At 38.6% G+C, this 22,508-nt stretch overlaps 1 protein-coding gene across 3 annotated transcripts in view; it reads left to right on the top strand.

Annotated features, from left to right (window-relative positions):
• MBNL2 (muscleblind like splicing regulator 2) overlaps nucleotides 1-21,542 on the top strand; it is a 94,001-nt gene extending 72,459 nt beyond the window's left edge. Inside the window, exons 8-10 of one of the 3 annotated variants that reach the window (XM_026058203.1) lie at nucleotides 3,174-3,209; nucleotides 4,566-4,660; nucleotides 5,054-5,087. In XM_026058203.1, coding sequence (XP_025913988.1) covers nucleotides 3,174-3,209; nucleotides 4,566-4,660; nucleotides 5,054-5,071 — 149 coding nt within the window. In that variant the 3' untranslated portion in view covers nucleotides 5,072-5,087. Of the gene's footprint in view, nucleotides 1-3,173; nucleotides 3,210-4,565; nucleotides 4,661-5,053; nucleotides 5,088-21,377 lie in introns of those variants that run through there. The other 2 variants (XM_026058205.1, XM_026058204.1) reach the window with 2 other exon arrangements.
• Nucleotides 21,543-22,508: the final 966 nt, after the last annotated feature.

Genomic DNA, 22,508 nt, shown 5'->3' with positions numbered 1-22,508 from the left:
CTTTTCATATTCACAGTCTAGTTAATCATTGTCCACGGTTTGCCCTTTCTTCCTACATTAAATTGGTTGTATTTTGACTTTATCTGCCAGAGCTTTCCTAGGAAATGAGAAGGCAAAATATTACTAACAAAATACTGGGAAAGGCATTACGCTTCCAAGATGCAGTGGGAAGTGTGCAGGCGCTCCCTGCCCTCTGGATGTAGCTTTATGCTCCCTCTGTTGCTGTTTTGCAGCCATGGGATTACCATTGCTGCACATTAGCCGAGTGAGAACTGGAGCACTAGCAATAACCTTGCAGCCAATGCCTGCATGGAAGCACAGTGAAAAGAAATTGCTCCCTGCATCTGCATTAAAGGGTTTTCAGGCATCGAACTGGTTTTTGTGGTTTTCATTTTGGAATGAAACCAGTACTTTTCCTAGCATTCATGGCTAATAGTTGGGGTTATAATTCTTCATGTAGGTGATCTAAAAACAAGAGAATGTAATTTGTATTTCATTGCTCAGAAGTCTGTAAAGTTAGACCACTCAAAGATCCACTGTGGCTTGAGCTGCTTAACGGCTGGTGCCAGGGCTTCTTTTTAACGCTGGGAAAAAAAGAGGGTACTAGATATTTGCATAAGCAATAACAGTATAATTCTTTAAATTATGTCAGTTACCCCCACTCTGAACTTTCTAAAGGTAAATATCCTGTGTAATGAATTACATGATTTGATTTGTAATTAACAAATTACGTATTTTAGTTTCAGATTGTTATCAACTGTGAACTTCCAGAATTCTTTAAAACTATGTGTTTTCAAATGCATTTGTTGACATTTCAACATTTTATTTTAGTATATAGAAATAATGCCAGTTAAACAAGGAATGAAATGCAACATGCAATGATTTCCCGATGTATCAACATTCCATATGTTTTTAAAGATTAAAAACAAACACAGATGGCATTGATTTCATAGAATTTTGGTGTAAGACCTAAGTAATAACCTTGGAACCTTCCCCTGTATTTATTATAATAAATTATAGAACACAGTATTTATAGCACATTTGTGCACCAGAATATTTGTGGCAGAAAATGTGCTGACGCTTATGGGAGTGTTTGAAAAAAAATCATGAGCCTGCCTATTTGGAAATGAATGGAAGACTGCCCTGCACTTACAAACATACAGAAATTTCCACAAATTCATCTTATATCGTCACCCTAAGAATCTAAGAATGCAGTAAGATATGCATTATTCCTTCTCTTAAGCACTCCCTTTCAGGGCTTATCACTATTGCATGCAACTACCATAGAATGTAGATTAACTGTGGAAAATACAGTAGTCTATAAACTTTTTCCAGTGAAATAACATTTAGATATTTTCCAGACTTCRGGAGCGCTCATGCTTCCTTGAGTAGCTCATTCTGTATGCTGTTTATTGTCCTTTCCTCTTTCCAACTGATGGTCAGAATTATAGTTTTTAGCATATAAATTTCTGATGGTAGAAAAGGTGGTTCTTGGAGCCAAATCTTAAGGGCCAGATTGTTGGCAAGTCTCAAAACAAGTGCACGAAAAAGAAGAAATAGAGGAATAACATAGCAGATGAAGTCCAGACCCACAGCGGAAGACCTCTTTAACAATACTGAATCTCCTACTCTTTGTGAGCGCCATCAGCACCTATAAAGGATGTTAGAGAGAGGAGTGGGGTGTGGGAGGAGGTTAGAAAGGGGGGAACCCACTCTATAAGAATGGGTATAATGAGCTTTTCATTAAAGATGGTGCATCGGTAATTCCCATGTTTCTTGGGAAGTCCAAAAGAAGATGCACCTCTTTGGATTTGCTGGATGTAAGAACTGTCATGTCACCCAATTATAAGGAGCAATGCATGACATTATCTGTTGGATTTTAAATGATTATGTAATATTTTCTGAACTGGTAAAATTTTAAAATGTGTTGCTTGTGTGTGTGTGTGTGTGTGTGTGTGTGCGTGTTAAAAAAAGTTTAATTTTAAGACAAGTTTTGCTGCTGGAATATATATAAAACTGAATTGTTTTATATAACTTCTCTGCTTTCTTAACCACTTGCTCCCCTAATAAAAAGTGTGGGGCTTGATTTAGCATGGCTTACTTCCAAAATTTTGCACTTTGTTTTACATCAGTACAATTGCTTTGTCACCTCTCCTTATTGTTTGGTGAATGATCTTAAAAGCAACAAGTCTTTTCCCTCCTTACAGTGCTGTTTGTCAGAGTTTTCATAACCTCTAGACTAGGAACTTTATGTATTCTTTGGGAATTATTCTTTGGTAAGGTCATTCATAGTTACTTTGCTACTGTGATGGTTGGATAAAAGTCTGCTGTAATAATCAAGTGGGAATACAGAAAACATATTTGACTTTGTAACAAATATGGGTGTATGTGGCACTAGTCTCTTTACCTGTCCACCCTTCACTGGCTTGCTATATGCACTGTACTGAACATGTACTGTTCTTTTTCTCATTTGGCCTTTCAGAAAGGTTGAAGGTTGACTAGGCACCGAAACTAAACTGCATGGCCRGTAAATAGTCTTTCCTGAGCACTGCTTGAGGCACAAGGGATGTTATGGAGTTCTGACCACATTTTTACTTGTTTAGCTTTGAGAATTGTCACAGCAGCATTTTTATTGGATTGGTCAGAAACACATGTCCACTTAACCTTAGTGTGTTGTTGAGAATGTGCACATTAATATTAAACATAAATTTGACAAAACCACTGCAGAATAATGATGGATAATTCCATTTTGCCTTCTTTCTCCACTGCAGATCAGAAAAGTTGATGAACGTTGGTCTGTGCAACATTAAGCTGTTTGAATTATGTAATGGGTTCTAAAAGTTCCAAAATAATGTGATATTTACTCAAAGAAGTTTTTGTAAACACAAACCTATTGCTGCAAACATATTAAATGAAAGGGTTTATGAAGTATCTTGTATGTATGCAGAAAAATGCAAAAAGTCATATAGTATACTCAAGTAGGATTTTAGTATGAACACAAACACATTTTGGGGGTTAAAACAAAGCAAAACTATGAATGACCTTAGGGTTTCGTTTAACTAACTAACTTATCTGTGGTTATGCTTGAATCTCACTTTGAATGTTAACTCTAAACAGCTAACCTGTTTCTTCCCTTTATCCACTTTTTTCACCTATCATTGCATGACATGCAGGGTCAGTTTTGTGCATGACACCCGCTACCAGTATTGGTAGGTTCCAAATTTCTTTATTTTATACTGTATATAATGTATATTCACTTGTTTCAAAAATCTTAGCCAAGGCTTAGACAATGACTAGAATTAAAGGTTCACTTGTCCTTCTGGTTGACATTGTATAGTTTTTAGATTTGTAGATAAAAAATGCAGTTTAGATGTGGTATCACCTGCTATAACAACTACACTGCAAAAGCATAATATCATGAATTCCAGTCTGCTTTTCAGTTTTCAAAGTTTTATTTCTCTTTATATTTTATATTGTCTAGTACTATAAAATCATAAAATACTGGAAAAGCCAGCAAATTTCATCAGTGTTTTAAAGTTTCATGGTGGTGTGCCTATTTCTCCTTTTTGCTGTGTGTTAGAAAGTTTTATCAGCGTTTCCCAGAAATACACACTTACATCCACAAAGGTTCTGTTGAGACCTGTGATCTGAATCTCACTCCTTTAAACATATTTGCCACTCGGAACAAATATTTTTGGCAGTGCAAAATCGAAGTCCAATGCAACAGGGACTAACTCAGAAAAGTAATCTTTGTGCCATTCTGTAGCCCTGTCCCAACGACTTTTCATTGGACTGCTCAGAAAAGCATTTAAAATATCAGGCCTTTAAAAGTCAAATTAATACCCTGTCATGAGAATGCTGATTAAAATTCATTCTTAAAATGAACAAAAGCAGAACATTTCACAAACTCAGCCTTGCTTTATTAGATCAACCAAATTAGTGCTTAAATCAGGAAAATGATCATCATCCTACTCCTGATTTTTGCCTCAGACCAGATGGTAATTTAACTCTGATGAAGTCAAACAGTTATGGGGTGCTGGTAGATAAAATGCAAAAAATGGATTGTAAAGGAAGACAGCAAATATCTGGTTTACTTCATGAAGAAGGTAAATGAATATAATTCATTTTTAATTGTGTTTCAAAATTAATAAACAATTATCATTTTCCTTCCCCAGATGAAATATTTTGTTTGTAGAATTCTATTCTGGGGTAGTTGTAATACAAGTACTGGAAAAAAAAGCTCTCCAGGTAACAGGCTATTTTGGTAGAGACCTAATATGTGCAACCAGCCCATTCAGTCCCTGCTTTTTCAATGATCTTTGCTCTTTTTCTGGGAATCGCTGATTGTGTTGACAAACTTCCTTTAATTGTACTTGTAATAAGCTATTTTCCCTTTTTTATTTCTCTGCCACGCTTTTCTCGCTTTGCACTGTGATTGCATGCCATCTGCTGGTTTAACCCATGATGGCTTGCCGCTCTGATATTCACCATGCCAAAAATACCACTTCTCTTACCATAATGCTACACCCTCCTGTTCATTGCTTCCATGGTTCCCCTCCTGAAAGTACCCATGATGCACAGCGCTACGGCCGCCACTGTCTCTGCAGCAACAACTCCTGCAACAAGTGTTCCCTTCGCCGCAACAGCCACAGCCAATCAGGTTTGCTCCTTTTAAAGCTTTCTTTCACGGATCCCGAACTCTAAATGAGTGCTGAGATTTTTTTTATTTTTTTTTTACCCCCCCCAAAAAAAATTCTCCCCGAGAATTTTTTTTCATGTTTACCCATCAATTTTTTTTTTAAAGTCGTTTATAGCAAGTGTTTGTGGGACAGGTTGCACTTATTTAGAGTTAACATTTATTGCAAATAATGATGTAGCTATGTTTTGTGTTGCAATGTTTGTACCTAATTATCATGTAATTAACCCAACTGGAGTTAGAATCACTGTAGTACCRGACTACTTATAATAGTCTTTTATTAACTCCTGTGTTCAAAAGGAAGATCGTGACAGATTTCAAATGTTCAGGTGCATTAATGTAATCTTTTCCATACAGCGTTGTGGAAGTGACTAATTTGTAAGCATGGAAGCTGTCTAAAATAACAAGCGGGACAAGGCAGCTGAAAAAGAAAATGTGAGAAACAAAATTGAATGTCTTCTGTAAGTGCTAGTTCACAGCGCTCTAGATATTTATGACTCTGTCTGCTTGATGTTTGAAGGAGTATCTTCAACCTGGAAATTTGATTTCCCTAAGGAAGGACGTGGTTACAAAGAACCCCTAAAATTATTGGCAGAGACAGAGCAGGAAAGAAAATACTTTCTCCCTTTTTTGTGTGGTTTGTTATGCTAATGGTAGTTTTCGTTTTGTTAGGGTTTCCCCCTCCTCCTGTAGGATCTGATTCCTATGGGAGATGTCTGTTGCAGCTTTTAGCGTGTGACTTTGGCTCTTCCATTCAGGCTGTAGAGATGCCCCCTCCAAAGCTCGAGACATCTGCTAGGAGAATGGCTATCACATCTGTTTGTGCTGTGGTCGCTCCGGCTCTTTTCTGGCTGCRTGATCATGCTCAGGGATTTCTGTGTGAGAACTGGGATGTGCTGTTCTCCCCCAGGGTTTTAAAGGTCAAACTGAAGAGGAAGCAAGTGGATTTGCTCCCCAAAAGAAAGTAAAGGGTTGTGTCGTGATCATGCTGCTTTGTGGTGGTCCCAGACAGACCAAGAAGCTGCTATGGACCTAGCGGAAGTGCACACCCCTTGGTTGATTCCTCTCCCACCCACCAATGAACTGTGAAGAAATTAGTGAGAATGTATTGCTTGGTAATGTTATACCAGAAGATTTATTTTTTAACTGTCCGTCCCAAAACTATTTTAAATATCCCATAAAAAATAGAAGTTTCCATAACAGTTAATGTATAATAATCTAGGGAAAATATACTACCTCTGAAATACACCTTACTTTCTTAAAGAAACACAAACCGGTCCATTTTCTCTTCTCTTTTTTTTTGAAGGGCTTGTTTACCAACAGAGTGGCAACAGGAGTGCTTTTAGCTTTTTGATCAGAAGAGGGCTCTTTTGTGTATTCCTTTCTGAAAGCTAGCTCATTTTAATGAAGAAAATGCTTGGGACAAGAGGAGAAGTGTAACAGGCAAATGATCCATTTAACTTTCCTCCTCTTCTGTTTCTCGGGGTAAGGTAATGTAGTGAGTTAACACCCTGGTTGGGTAGGTTGAAGAGCCTGTGGGTGTGCTGRTTTGCAGGTTCTTGGTAGTGAACACAGAAGAACAGTCTCTGCAACAGAAAATTATCTGAGAGCATTCAGTGTAGTTTTGTGGTCCCAAAATGGTGGCACGGGGTCCTTGAAAAGGACAAGGGAATATGAGGAAAACAGGGCTGTTCTGAGAGTGGATCAGCTGGGGGACCCTCTCAGTGCCCTACATCTCTGCCCTCAACACTCCCAGGCCCCAGAGAAAAGTTTTGTATGAGCAGCAAAGGTGCTAACCGTGACTGAAGTAAAACAAATATTTATATGCCTACAAAAGAATCAGTAAGCAGTCTTTTTCTTTTTCTTTTTCTTTTCCTTTTTTCCTTTTTTCCTTTTTTTTTTTTTTTTTACAGGGGCTACTTTCACATGAGAAACTTTTGCTGATGGGAGAGACAGAGGTGTGCTATAATGCTCTCAGTGCAGATTTTGTTTACAGTGGAGGATTACAGCATTTTAAGAGCGTTTACAACAAGAGTTATAAAAGTGTGTGTGTGTCTGTATGTATTTAGTTGTGTGTGTGTGTATATATATAAACATATAATTCACTGCTGAAAATTAGAGGATGGTTTAACACTGGGATGGGTTTCCTCTTGGTTAATTTCAGCCAGGTAGAAGTTTGGCATCCAGTTCCTCTGCTTTTCTAGAAGTCAGTGTTGGGGCAAGATGAATTGCCCTCTGGAGGTCCTCTCTCTTTCTGTTGACTGTGGAAGGAGCTTGGATGAATAACTCAGGTAAAACACCTAAGCTCTCCACCACTGTGGTTAGCGGAGATGAGTCCCACCATAGCAGTTTTTCCTGTTGGTTTCTTTAGTGTGTGCCATTGCTGTCTTTTTTCCTTTTTTTTTGGTCCTTCCTGTCCTTATTTTGGTCTCTGTAAACCTTTAGAAGCTACTGTAAGAAACCGTGTATGTCAAAGTAGTAGCACTTCTTTATAAGAGGCAAAGCTCCAGCTTTGCTGTTTCTTTACGACCTTCTAACAGTTGGAGACCAGTCTACACTGGGAAGGGCCCAGTAGTAACCTTAAGTATTTCTCTAGCCCCAGAAAAACAGAAACAGGAGGGAATTAACTTGAGTTCACCTGTTACGACCTAGTTCGTGGTCGTAGAGCCCTTTGCTGTTGTCCTCTTTTATGTATTTAAACTCTCCTGTATATTTCAGAAAATGATTTGTTTATTCCTATCTGGATAAAATTTCCTTTCCTGATTTGTGCTGCATTGAGGCCTCTTTACTTATTTGTGGGATACAGTCTCCTCTTTTCAGTGTTCTGTTGCAATTTTCTTATCATCTTGCAGTCTTCAGACTGTCCTGTTTCTGCATCATGCCAAGCATGAAAGGAAAGTCCATAGCAGAGCTTAACCATTTGGCTCAATAACATTTGGCTTAATATTCTGGCCTTCTCCTGAGGAAAGATTGCTGAATTTCCTGGAGGGAATCCAATGTTCCAGGTGTCCTAGAAGCACCAGTGGTAGAAGACAACAGCATCCCAAAAGCCATGGAGTAACAGCTGACAGCTAAAAAACAACTCTGTTGAGCCCAGAAGACTGTTTAGTATGTGTTGATAGTTTGTATTTTGAGAAAGACCTAATGTCTCATGTCTTCTCTACCTCTTTTCTTTCTGAAAATAGTGTTAGTAAGAAGGCACAAAATGTGCCTGCACTTTACCCATTCACAATCAGTCACACTCAGCCAGCAGCTCTGTGCGTTCTGTGTTCAATATGAGCATGGAATGAGACAAATGAGAAAATTTATAGGATTAAAGGCTGTAGCATAATACATATGTGCTGGGGGACCCAGTTAAGAATATAAGGAAAATTGGAAATCGCTTGCTTTTCCTAACTTACAAAAGTTTGGTTTAAAACCAAAATAATTTTCTTTTATTGTACTTTTGAGGGGAGGAGAATTGTTTTGGCTTGGTACAATGGAAACAGGATTGAGTAAAAGCTATTCTACATCTAGCAAACTCTGTTTTACAAATTCTGATAAAAATTCAGTTCATGTAAGAGATGGTGTTGCCACGCACTGCGTTTAGACATCTTGCAAGGGAGCGTCCCCACTTTCTCTAGCTGCCAGGCTTCGATGGGAAGGGGATGAAGGGGGGACTTCTGCCCATTTGGGATCTCCAGTGGAAGGCAGATTGACTTCTAGAGCTCTGTGAAGAGTCCAGGAACGTGATCCGTGAGAGGTTCAAGGAGCCCTTTGTAACTCGCTTCCCCCCCTTTTCCTTCCTCCCACAGTCACAACTGTTCCAACCATTTCTGCCAGAGTGATGGTGGAAGTCACAGCTGTTTAACCTTGCGTAGATCCTTAACTAGCTTATGTTCAGTTGTTGTTTTGGGATGTTGCCAACATTTTCTTGCATATTGGAACCAACAAAGTTCCAAAAAAGTATATAATAATAATGAGGAGAATCCTTAGAGAATATACATGGCGGGCTTGGTACTAGCTCCCTCTAGTGCACGTGTCTGGACAAAAACACGTAAAACACTATTTAAAACATTAATACAATAATTGTATGTAAATATGTACTTCAAAGATCTTTAACAAAACATTTAGTTATTGTTTATATAGATGGTGGACTAGCAGTATTCAAGCAAGCAAAGCTACTGTTACTCTCTCAGTTTTGCTCACAGATAGCTATATGATTTTAGAGAATGATCTATCCTAATATTATTTGACAGAGATGTTATTCTCAGTTCTGGGACTGTGTTATTCCAATTTCGAATAAGACCAATGTGCCAATTTACTGTTTGKTTTTTTTTAATTACTAAGTAAAAGGCCTTACTATTGCTTCATTTACCAATATGCATTGGTGAGTCTTACAAGAATTACAGGGATGGGATTCAGTTTGAAATTAAGACATCTAAGTATAGATGTCTGAGTTGTCTACATGTGAGCTAGAAGCTTAGGTGCTCATTGTGGACTGTGGAGGTTACCAGCACAGTCAAATGAAGTTTGGAGAACAGTTTGGCTCACTCTATGGTAGGCACATAAGGATTGATTCAGTTGCTTAAACAYGTCTACTGACATTTAAGATTGTCCTAAGACAGCCTTGGATGTCTAGGTTATCCAAGACATTTTGGCAGGCTTGGAAAATACGTTATAGGACCTACAGACAAATCTGCATGTTTCTGAATTGGCAGCTGGACAACAGACAGGAAACCTTAGCCAAAATGGTACTAAATGTCTAAAACTGAGCCTGTAATAGATGGTCATATGAAATGATCTCCAGGCTCCTTTGACTTATTGACTAGATTGTATCATGCCATTGGCTGCAGTGGAAATTTAGACACCAGCATTTATGTGTCTTAATCTTCAGCTTCAAGCTGAATGAGTGCGTCTTCAGTTCTTGGTGGTTACAGGGCAACCACCAAATTCCAGGTTATTTTAAAGAAAATAGTCTTGCTTATATCAGTTCAGTAGAGAACAGTACATGCTTTTATTTTCTATAGCAACAAAAATGTGCCAAAGGCTAACATTATAAAAACAGCATTACAGAGAATACCGGTTAAAGATATTATATAGTCACTACATTAGTCTACTGGATATAAGGCCTTTAATCAAGGAAGAAAAACTTAAAGGCAGATGTAGTAGAAAAAGGAAATACTTATAGGCCATGTCTGAARAAAAAAAAGGAAGATCAACAGGCTGTCTCATGCTAAGGCTTGTGATTATCTAGCACAGCTGTTTTAAATTATGCATCAGTTTTTGCACTAAATTAGGTGGCAATTATGCAGAGATATTAATTATGAAATCATTCAATAGTCTTCAGTTTTGTTGAAATCCATAAAAATACATGAAGTGAAAATAAAAATAGTTGTGTTACATTCAATACCACAAACAAAAAAACAATTAAAATATATGCCCCAGCATTCAAAAAGTATTTAACATAATGTAAAACATAAACACACCAAATGTTTAATGAGGATTTGAGAAGCTGTGCATGGCAGCTTCTTCAGGAATGAGGGGAACAGGAAAATGCAGCAAGAAAACACCTCTCTTGGGAAGAGGAGGTGCAGGGTTGTGAAATAAGATAGTCGGCTTTCCCAGAGACAGACTCCCATGAGACTGAAATGTCATGTGGCACCAACTCAACCCCATGCAAGTGAATTTCTTCTTTCTGCATAAAGCGGAAGCACTTTATGGCAGTTCTTCCCTCTTGCAAATAGACCCTTGTGTCCCCAAAAGGGCTTCCTCTCCAGTCTACACATTTATCCCCATTCTGGCAGGGCAGGTGGCTGTCATCAGTGTTGCTGAGGAGTGAAAAGGCTTTTTGTGTCTCACATTCCCTTGTTCTTTGTGGAAACCTGCTGAACTTGTAAACAAGGAGAAAAGTAGTAAATACCGAGTAAATGCATTGAAAACCTGGAAGGGAGAAGGAAAACGGATGCCCTTCTCGGTTAAAAGCAACCTCTTGAGAAGGAAGATGGGAAGGCAAAAAAAATGTTATTTGCATCTTTAGTGCTAGTATATAAYAACATTACAATTAGGAGTCTATGCTAAACTATTGTTACAGTTTTGAAAGGCTTTACGTTGCAGTTTCTAACGGAAGAGGTAAGAAAGTAAAGAAGAGGTATCTAAACAACTTTTGTCTTTTTTGGCTAAAAATGTTGGGCTAAAAATTCTAGAAAATCCAAAGTAAAACCTCCTATAGAACATTCTGTTCTTAGCAACAGAAAAAGTGTTTTTAATCTGACATCAAAAAGTCTAGAAAAGGAGACAGAAGTACATGTTCTTTTCTCAGAAACGTCATTAGGGCATGTTTGCAAAGAGCAAGCCCTGGGCAGAAAGGCTTTGGGCATTGGGGGAGCCCATGCTCAGTGCCATGCTGGGCCACGGAGAGGTACCAGCCAGCTTTGGGATCTCGGATGCAGGACTGGATGTCTCGCCTTGGCGGCTGGCCCTGAGCCAGTGTGTGAAAGAGCACTGGGTACCTGCCCCGGTCTGGAGAAATGAACCTTCAGAAAGTTAAATGTAGTTACATGTTCCAAAATACTGCTCTAAACACTCCAGCTTTGTAATTTAACTGGGCAGCACCCAACAGTTCTGAATACCTGCTGATATTTTGCTCTCAAAGGCCATCCAATTGACCTGACATGGTCTGCTGTGTGTGAAGGGGCAGAGGAACAAGGTTTGTTCTCTAACACGTTCTTTACAAAAGGTTAAAATTTTCAATTKCTTTGCTTTATGACATGTAGCAATAACAAGTGGATTTACTGGTTTGCTGGGGTGTTTCATTTTTTCCTAAGCTGTCCTTCATCATGAAGATACTGAAGAGTAATTCCTCTTGGGAAGGTATTTGAATAGCAATAGTTAGTCATGGAATGAAAGGGAAACTTAAACTGTTTGCTGCCTATTTCATGCTAGACACCCAAGAATCACAAACACAAATTCAAGCAGATTCTACTGTCTTGAGACACTGAGTTACATGTAAGTAACTTTAACTTTCAAAATTAACAATTTGCAAATTCAAGAAGTCAGAGTTTTCAGTCTTAAAGGCCACAGGAAATCTCAAGTAGTATCAAGAAAAGACTGTGAATCTCCTTGGAACAACTGACATTACAAAATGCATGGCAATGCTTTGTTTTTATAAAGTGTAAAGGTGGCAAAGAAGCAAAACCAGAAGTTTACCCTCTAACGTTTAAAGGAACTCTAATTTAAACCTAATGCAAATTAACTTAAGTCTTTGTTTTACTTTCAATTACATTTTTTGATCTCTTCAGTTCTGACAGACTGTTCTGTGTATATGATGAACACTGCTGGCAGGCTTGCATACAGAATTTTAGATCACATGCTAATACACAAGAAATAAGTGGGAAAAATGGAAAATCTGTTTGGCTTTATAGGAATCTCCCCCCCACCGGTAGAGAGTGGTAACTGACTTCCACTGTTGACCTGCTAGATGGCAGCATCACATAAGATGAGAATTAAGCAAAGGCGAATACTTATTTCTTTTATATAACAAAAATCTACATGTGTTCCCCTCTCCTGTTATAGACTGTTTTAACTTCTATAGCATTGCAATTAAAATAGTGTATTTATATTTGAGAAGATAGCTTCCTTTTATGTTCTTGCTTTCAGGGTTTTAACAAATTATATTTTGACAAGTTGAGTGAAAATCTTTTGGGGCATATTTTCTATTTTTTAAGAATAGGAAAACTTTTCTGAAGTCAAGTGATTTTGTAGGCATTTGGGGAAAAATCAGTTAGTTTCATTGTTCTTAGCATGTACACACAGCTTATGTAAGTCTGTTATTTTCCGTCATAAAATTTTAGTAACACAGTGCAATGCAGAGCTCCAAATGTATTTGTTTGGAACTCTGCTCATTGAAATAATTGCAGCTGTACATTTCTGGTTGCTTCAACTATTTGCCTTTGAAATAAACTAATACCATATTTTTATTTCAGTGTATCACCTATTACATGAACATTTTGCCCACTAGAAATGCTGTTCTTTGGCTTTGAGTGTGCAGGTGGCTGCCCATATAACCGCAGTGGATTTATTTATTTATTTATTTATTATTTATTTATTGCTGTGCCTGTCATGCCTTTCAGCTTGAGGCAGAGGTTTGTTAACTTTGACTGACTTTATTTTTGGCACAATATTATGTCCAGTGACACACAGTAGTATGTGTCTATATGGGAGTATTCAGATAAGAAAAAAATTAAAGAAGCAGTAAGAGAGAAGTCAGGAACATTAGGATTTCCTCAGAGAAGTTGTATGTATAGTGAGTTTTAAAAATCTGAGCAAAAGTTCAGTAGCTAAAACAAGTATATCCTGTTATAAGCATGGTGGGTGATGAGTAACCTTGAAGAAAATACAAATTTGTTGCCTTTCTGTGTTTAAGTTAAGTTCTGAATGTTGCAGGAGAACAGCTTTTGCTTTGAACGGAATCTGAATTTGAAACCCAGGTTTTGGGAGGGGAGGTTACAGTGCGGTGGTTACTGCTGAGAAATTGAGATAAGTGCTAGCTGGGCTCTTTATGCTGTGGCAGTGTTCACCTAATAGGGATGGCAAGTGTTTAGTGACATACTAATCTTGAATGATTTGGACATACGTGAAATGTAAGAGGAAAATATAAAGTAGGTGTTGCAAAAAAATACTGAATGAGGAAGACTAAAAATATTCAGGCTTGAAGAAGTAGCACTCTTTTTTACAGGAGAAATACAGACATTTTCATTAGGAATGCACAATTTGTGCTTGGCCTTTCACTCTTTTGTTCTCTCAGTTCCTCTGTGTAAGCCTATTATGGCAATTTCTAAAATTCAAGAAGAAAATCACCTAAAAATAGGAAGAGAAAAATACAGATGATTGCACTCACTCAGACCTTCTGAAAAGTAATATTGAGTGGCTATTCAAAAGAGTCATTGTATGGGTACTCCTGAAATATTATAGAAGTGGTTTTCTCATTTCTATGCAGTCCGTTTGTTGCCTGTGCAATTAATAAAAAATGGATTTTGGTAGAACATATTAGAGTATGTTATATTCAGTTTTAAGGATTGCATTATTTATTATTTTTGAGAAGAATATATAAAACCAGGCTGCTTTCATTTTAAAAGCAACTAATCCTGTTTCTCTGAAGTGAGTAAATACCTATTAAGTTACACTTAAATATTATAAAGTACTATTTGAGGAAATACCTATTAAAGCTCATAAGCATGCTAAGGAGTTGGCAGCACCAGTGGTTTTGGACYGTCTTTTGGGACCTTGTGATATTAAATGAGAAAAATTGTGTTGCTGAATCCTTGAGCCCTCTGGGATTCCCATGGTAGCCTTGATCTTTACTTTAAGATCATCATGAAGAGCCAAATTCAGACGATACCTCTGTCAACTTAATAACACCCTAATGGCCAACAGCTTGTGCCTAATGGAATGAAAGTATCCTGGTAAATGTGTCCACCTCAGCATGAACATCTGACCCTCAGCCATTTCCAGACACATATTATCAACTCCTGGTGTAGGAGTTCAAGTCTTTTACTCAAACAGGTGAATAAAAGGAGGGATAAAAGAATTAGGAACTGTAATCTTGGCTTAATGAGAAATTGATCTTTACTATTTATAAGAGATCACTAATGTTTTTTTTTCCCTATAAAAGGAATGAAATACACTAAAAATGTTTATCTGAGAAGCTGATAAAGCATTTTTCTTACTCCTCCTGAAGCTGTAAGAACAAAGCCTATGTCTGTCCCATTATCTGACACTTTGGATTTTCACTGATAAAACATTACTATATTGTATCCAAAGAAACTTGATTTAATTAGTTTGCAGGGGTATGTGATTATGTGTTTCTCAAATCATTCTGGCTATGAAAACGTGCAGTTTGTGTGTGTTGGCTGGTAAAAATCCAACTGCATGGGATATGTAGAAATGTTGGCAGACCCAAACAAATGTGAGTAACCAAATGGGTAGGCGTTTTACCTCAGTAGTATTGGGCAGGTGGACAGAAGGGTAGATGGTCCTGGAAGCAGTGTGGGACTGGAACAGACAGAACTGAGGACACACAGATTTAGGGAAGAAGATGGAGGATGGAGCAGGGCTCTAGAATTGCAGTATCAGGGGATGAGCTGTGATATATGGCAAACAAATAGGACCTCCACGCCTCAGGAGACACCTGAAGCCCACTGTATTAGTTACTGGGTGGGTGGGCAAGCAACCAAGGAGATCATCTGTGGCCTAGAGATCTCACCACATTTGTATGAATCAGAGGTGTCGTCAATGATGAGCAGAATAGACAAATGTGTTGGGAATGCATTGGATTAATGGAGAAACGAGAAGATAAAACCCACACTCTGTAAGATTAAGAAGAGGTCTACAGTTAGGGAAAAAAAAAAGGGTGTAGACATGAAATCATAAAATGCTGGAAAGGAGAATAAGATTTCTGGCCATTAGGAGAATGAGCAACCTCTGGTAAGAGTAGCAGAGGAAAGAACCTAGTGACGCAACATGGGGCTCAATATGTTTATGAACAGGTTTGTATGAAGTGATCAGCAGGGAGTAGCAGGGGTGACAAGGTGGTGACAAGGTGGTTCAAACAAGACCCTCCAATCCTATTAGTAGTTCATGTAGGTTTCATTTGGGGGGCTTWTGTTTGTTTGTTTTTTCTTCTGCAGTGTTTGTGGATGACACCGTAGAGAGAAATAATAGTGGCACAAACTAGTGACAATCACTGATGGCATTATTGCTGGTTTTGAAGGTGGACATGGACAGATCAGTGAGGCAGACGCGACAGGTGAAAGGGATGCATGAATGTGCAAATGTATTTGATAGAGGTAAGGGAGGGGGACTCTTGGGACAAGAGCTATGGTGTAGCCAAGACAGTAAGTCAGGAAGGGACTTCAAGTGGGGGATTATGGCTTGAGTCAAGACCAGTAAAAGAGACACAACAATATCTAAGGTGGGAGAGATGAGGAGTGTAACCAAGCACCTTGCTACCCTGAATTTTCAGAGCAGGCAGATTGTTTTTAATGTTATGCTGGTAGGATCAGTGAGATTTGGAGCCACCTCAGCTGTTAGCCAGTTGAGGACAGTGTCAAATCCCATACCTTGGAAGAGCGTAAATGAACATCCTGGAGTGGAGGATTAAAAAGTTCCATTTGGTGCTCCATGGCGGTGCTGCTACTGCAGCCAAGGAGAAGTATGCGGTTAAAAAGTCAATCTGTAAGGCTATGTAAAAATTAAATAAGCATAGCTGATAAGATGATGATTACTTTCATTGAATATCTGAACATTTACTCATCCTTTCCACTTTTGATTGAAAAAAAAAGAGACTTTAATTCATTTTGGAAAAAAGGACAAAGAACATGCCACAGAAGAGCATTCTAAGAGAAAATGAAAAATAAAGATGGATGCACTTCCCAAAGGCATGAAGAAATATAAATAGTTGTGGATTTCATGTCAAAGGGAAGAAATCCTTCATGTTAGTTTTATTTTTAGAATGCAGAAGAAGTTATGAGACATCTTGATATGAGCATGCTCTCTGAAACTCCCTGTCTTTTTGAATGTATACCCCAGATATATCTGCCCATTCTGCTGCTCATGTGAAAAACATGAAAATAGAAAATGTCACTGTGGTAGGATTCATCTGCCCTGATGCAAGTGTCTAAAAGTTAAATATCTTAGTGTGAACTGTTTGCCATAGACTCTTACATTTAGTGGAGAGAAAAAAGCACCGTCAGAGGATGACCTGTCTCCTGAGACAGGGTAGGTAGATGTAAGATTGAGTGACCAACTGAGGCTTACATATCGAAAGTCATGCAAGATGAATCTTGTCTTCAGGAAACTCCTATTACTACATTGCTCTACAGACGAAAGGCTGAATAGTCTCAGATGTTTGCTGAGTATGAGTACATTTTTGGAGGGACTGATGCTTTGCAATATGGAGGTCAGATGTGGCCTTAATCCCACCTTCAAATGTATTAACACAGAGCAAAGTGTAATTTGGAGAAATAATTTCAAAACTTCTTAAAGAGAGACATCTCAGAGATGCATGCAAAGTCATGTTTTCCTGCTGTGACTGATCTTTAGCTGAACTGCTAAAGATCATGTACACAAAATTCATACGGATTTTAAAATTTTAAAATTAAAATTTTCTGGATTCATGGATGTATACTAAATATGGAACTGGAAAGAGTATTTAACACACAGAGAATAAAGAAGCTTCATGAGTTGTAGAAATCAAGACAGAAAATCTCAAGCCAAACAGTATTGCTGAATTCATAGTATGCAGTCATGATTTTAGGTTGTATGGATGATATAATTCTGTGAACTGTATCAACTAAAGCAAAGCACTTAGTAATCCAGATGTCAGAAAAGAGTTCACAAAGGTTCAATTTCCACCTTATTATAAAAGACTTTTTGAATTTTATCTTTTCAGTCTTGACATCATGACCAGCTACAGCCATCTTTGCAGGGTTGGAAGAAATTTCAAGCTGCTGTGGAGTTGTCCACTACCTACAGCAGGCTTGTGGTTTGGTGAGAAACTGAAAGCATTGACAGTAACATCTCTTGGTCGTCTTTCCTATGGAGCACATTGCAGAATTGTATCACCATTAGGAGTAACCCAGGTTGCCCTGGCTAAATTAGTGGATGTTCTATGTTACACAATGGGCTTAATGACACTGTGGTGCTTCACAGGGCCTGAAGGCTTGTAAAAGTTTAAATGAGCCGTGCTCTTATAGAAAGGAGAGAAAGTCATGGCGTTTGGGAGCCTACCATATTTTTAGAGGTGGCAAATTTGGAAGAGCAAACATTTCTTGGCAGTTAGAAAGTAGTTTGCAGAAATTTCAATTTACTGTATGTCCTACCAGTTTCATTGAGACCTAGCAACTAACATTGGCACAATTTTAGTGATTTGACTCTACAGAGTGGCATTCTTTCTAGCACATCACCTCAAGCAGGTACCAAGTGAGAAGGCAGTGGAGAAAATACCCTATGTCTGTGATTGCCTCAAAAATTGCCCTTCACTGTTATTAAATCTTATATGGTATATACATAAATATCCCAGGTTATAAGTACCAGGCTGTTCTGCTTTTGCTAGAAGTAGTGTTCTTTTTGGATCTGTTACTGCAGTAGCAGAGTGTTTTCGTGCACACCTGTATCCATACCCATGGGTATGGATATGGTCTTACCCATACAGAGCGTGAGAAAATGCTCTCCCATGCTTCAGCCAGACATCTTTGCACGCGAGAGTATGTGCGTACACAAGTGCGTGCATGCACACATACACAGATAGTCTTATTTTCAATTTTTTTATGTTTTACATTTACTATGGTAAAAGTGACAATACATTATGTCAAGTTACTGTGGAGTATAATGAAAATAATGGTATCACCGAAAATGAGTCATATATGCATACATTTGGGATCTCATTCTTCAAACAGTAGTGAACAGGAAGGCTGTTGGACCTATTTGCAAGTAATAAGGGAGTCTCCCCTGTAATAAGGGTTTGCAAAGATGTTCTTTGGTCGGTATGTTCTGTACAATTTCTCCTTTTTCAACATGCAAGAGGTGAGGCAATTAGCAGTGATGCAGACTTAGATAGCCTACATGTTCCATCACAGTTTATTACTTTGATTGCAGATTAAACAGGAGAGGTTCACAGTGTGTTTGCCTTGTAAAGTAGTTTAGCATTTTATGTTTCTCTGTCAGACACAGTGGAAAAACAGTCGCAGAAGCTGTTACATGTGTATATAGCTATGGTAGAGATGTGATATCTTTTGAGAAATAGGGTGTGAACATATAATTAAAGACTACGGGATGCATTTTACACTCTGTGTCTAAGGTTAAAATAAAAAACATAGCTTTTCAATTCTGAGTCTCTGCACTGGAGAAGATTGTTCTGAAGGAAAGACTTGAGCTTTTTTTTCCCTGGGAGGACTCCTACGTATACTAGAAATAGCCAGGGTGCAACATGCCCTAGTTACATCCCCTGCACAAGTGGCGGTGCGGCGAGGAAGTTGCGTTAGGAAGGAGCTGGCTCCATAGCCACTGGTCACTGCAGAAATGTGCGGCAGGGCAAGCTCCAGCTGTTCCTTCTGCACCTGGAGTCACCTAAATGGGACACGCTCACCTGCATAAGGAAAGYGCTGATCTTGTCTTTGCTGATTCTTGAGTTTTGAGTGGGGTTAGGCAAGCAGCCAGGGAGCCTCCGTGGGGGACACGTGTGCTCTGCGTGGACAGCCCCGCTCTCTTATAGTGATACAGTCCAGGATCAGGCCTGCTGCCCCTTCTGGCATATGTTTTGGGGGAACTAGGAGTGTCAGTCTTGCAGAGACGTTTGACCTTTTGGGATATCTCACCAAAAGGGGCAGTGAGCTCTTTCTGTCTTTTCTCCRTATATATTTCTGAAACAGTGGTACAAGGAGAAAAAAGCTATAGAAAAATGCAAGTTGTATCCCCTCAAAAACTGGCAGAGGATGTAGGCAGCTGCAGTATATGAAATTCTAATTTCTTTAAACTGAGTAGATTTCAGGTTGTGTTCCATTAAAGTAGACTTTAGGATCCCTTAAATGCACTTGTGTGATTATGGTTAACCCCGTATTGCTAAAGCTGCTTGTATTAATTACATTGACATGTTGGGTTGTAACATGCTAAAAATATCAGTGCTGATAATCTTTGTCACTTCTTATTTGCAGCATGGCTATATTCTTTGTACTTATTATCAAGCCACAATGCTGTAAATGGACCAGGATTTTATCACAGGAGGGGCTTTATTATTTCAGCAAAAATATTTCTTTATTATTTCAACAGGAAACAGGATAGACAAAAAAACCTAACAAACGCACAATGAGTGGAAGTCATTAAAAATATATATCCTTGTTGTACACATCATATATTTAAATATTAAGCCCTTGCAGCAACAGGTTGTCATTACAAGTGGGCTTTGAGTGTTGCCAAATTATCAGGGCCGATAATCAAAGATTACATTTTGGCATGCCAGTCGGTTATGTAGGATCAGGGTTTTTGTAGTTATGTACGGATACCAAATATTATTGGAGACTGTTCCTTGCCTCTGTAAGTAGTATGCTTCCAACTCAGACCTCGAGTGGATTATTTATGGGGTGGAAAGCTTGAACAGAATGGACAAATTGTAGGTGCCTTAGGAAGTGGGTTCACATGTTTTGAGTATGTGGCCCCTCCAGCACAGCTCTTCCCATACTCCTCTGTAAGAAAGGAGAACAACTCTCAGGTGTGACAGCATTTGTGTGGCTCCTGCAAATGCTTCACATTATTGACGATTATTTCATTGAATGGAGGTGTCCGGGCAGTTGTCTGGAATATTTAACTGTCTTCACGGCACGCCGTACCTAAAGCAAAACGTTCCACTCGGTTTTGGGACATGATTCATGCAGTGGCTGCAGGCATCTACGGTTGCGAGGTGTGTCCAAATGTGATCTCGTAGGTGACTAGAATAAGTGCCTTCCATGCAGTGGGAAGTGTGTTTCTTTTTGGCAATCTGTATGTCAGAGGTAGTATGTTGCTGAAGTTATTTTCAAACTATTTTTTTCCCTTTTAAAATAAGGATTACATTAAGCAGCAGTCTATCTTTGTAATGCACAAGTAGGTCAGAGTGCTGTCATGACTGTCTTGCTTACTACCTACAAATACAATTTAAAAATATGCTGAATGCCAAATTAAACAGTGAAAGCAAATGTTTCACTCTGATTCCTTGACTTGTGTGTAAGTCTGGAGTACAGACGTAGCAGTGGCGTGATGAAACATCGCGCTGCTTGCTTTTGAGATCACATTCACCAATAGCCGTTTTAGGCAGATGATAGAAATCTGGATTGTTTTCCAATCCTGTGTGCTGGTTGAGTTGCTTGTTTTTAAAGAGCGCCATGCACACTCTGTTGTTCACCTTTGCAGCATTGGAAGCACAGCTGCTCGCCTCTGTGAAATGGTTGCTTCACCCTCAGATTGAAACATCTGGAGGTAAACTAGCAAGGTCAGCGACTAGCTAGGCTCACCGGGGTACCATTCTGATCATTCCTCTCATCTCCTGACATGAGGGAATGGGATAAAACTCTTCATTTCATTGACCTGCAGATAATTTTTAGGAAATCAGCGGTTGCTAAAAATGCATTGAAAAGATGCTTTGGCTTATTGAAAACATCCAGCCTGGTACATTTTTCTGCTTGAGAGTGGTGAGTGGCCCTGCTTCCACCCTTTTTCCGCCCCCCATCATTCCCGATACTGTGGGACATGGATTTGAGCTTTCGAATAGCAGCAAACAGTGATGCAATGCACAGCCTCTTCAAGAGGCGCAGAGCCCCTTCCCCTCCTGTTGGCAGTGAAGGGAGCTAAGGGCGCCCAGCGCCTCTGAGGATTGGCCTCACATTGCAGGGCCCTTCCTCAGTCACACTGGCACGGCTCTCTCTCACACCTCTCTGATATTTTGCTGTGTAAAACGTCCCTTGTGTCTGCTCTCATGCACTTGAGGAGGTATAACTGGGAGGAAGAACACCAGGTCTGTGAAGTGCAAATGCTTTTATAACCCAGTGTAAGAATGTGGGATGCTGTCTGGTGCAAACTGTGCCTTATTTAATTAGGCCAAAACAGCACGGTTTGGCGAATCGCTCTCATAACGTCACCTGAAAGTGCAATCATGTCTTCGTTTCATTAACAGATAATCCTGAAATAATCAGCAGAAACGGAATGGAATGTCAAGAAGCCTCCCTGCGAATGGCAAAACCTGGTTACTGTACATACTATCCTGTCTCCTCCTCTCTAGAGTTGCCACAAACTGCATGCTAAGTAACGAATTTGTTCTGACGGACAAATCACAAACTCTTAAAAAAAAAAAAAAAAAAAAAAAAAAAANAAAAAAAAAAAAAAAAAGAAGCTAGTGCTGCTATGTTATATATGAATATTAAATATGGTATGCTTACTATATTCCAACCTAAAATAGTTAACTACCTGATACCAGCTGTGATGTTTCAAGACATAAAGGGTAACATTTAGTATTAAAGGTTTTCTAAACATAGTTTACTTCTTGCAAATATTGTCTTTTCTCCATAACTATAACCTAACGCAAACGGTCCAATTAAGTTAGTCTTGTGAGATTCAGTGTTTGTGAATCTTTCAAGTTCAGCAATAATTAATTTGTATTGGCTAAAAACTTATTCCAGTTGCAGGTTTAATTTTAACCCGTTATTAATGGGTTTCTTCTTCTTGGTTTAAAAATCTTGGTTTTGCTCCCGTAGTGAGCTGATTCCAAGAAAAAGGAAATGAAACAAAGCCCAGTATCCTGCACCATGCCAATCTAAATGTTTTAGCCAGAAATCCAAAGTAAAGCACAAAGTCTTTAGATGCACATAGTTGATGTTCGACTTGTATGGAGAAATTGCATTTGAATCATAGCAGAATAGCAGGAGAAAATTAAAAATTTTGCACAGTATGAACTTTATACCCCCCTTCAATCCCCAGAAGAACAAAGTCTTGAAAATATTATTTTACAAGTATATTTATAACGTTTTTAAAAGAGACTTTGCAGAAGTGCCTAAATTTTGTCACATCAGACTTGATGAAAGTGAGCCTGATGCCAACAGTCTAATCTTACAGGAAGCGAATAATCTTTCAAACTCATAATCAGGTTACCAAAAAGATCCAAGCTGTTAAGAAGCAACTTCTAAAAATGTAAAATCAAACAAAAAGACCAAACAAACAAAAGAAAAGGAGAAAAAGAAGGTGTAGATGAAGAGATTTGTATGATATTCTAATTTAATTAAAATTCAGTTTAGTCACTGAAACTTGATAA

Source organism: Apteryx rowi, unplaced genomic scaffold, assembly GCF_003343035.1.
Source record: "Apteryx rowi isolate R43461 unplaced genomic scaffold, aptRow1 scaffold_144, whole genome shotgun sequence".
NCBI lineage: Eukaryota > Metazoa > Chordata > Aves > Apterygiformes > Apterygidae > Apteryx > Apteryx rowi.
This window is presented reverse-complemented; position numbering and strand designations above follow the sequence as displayed.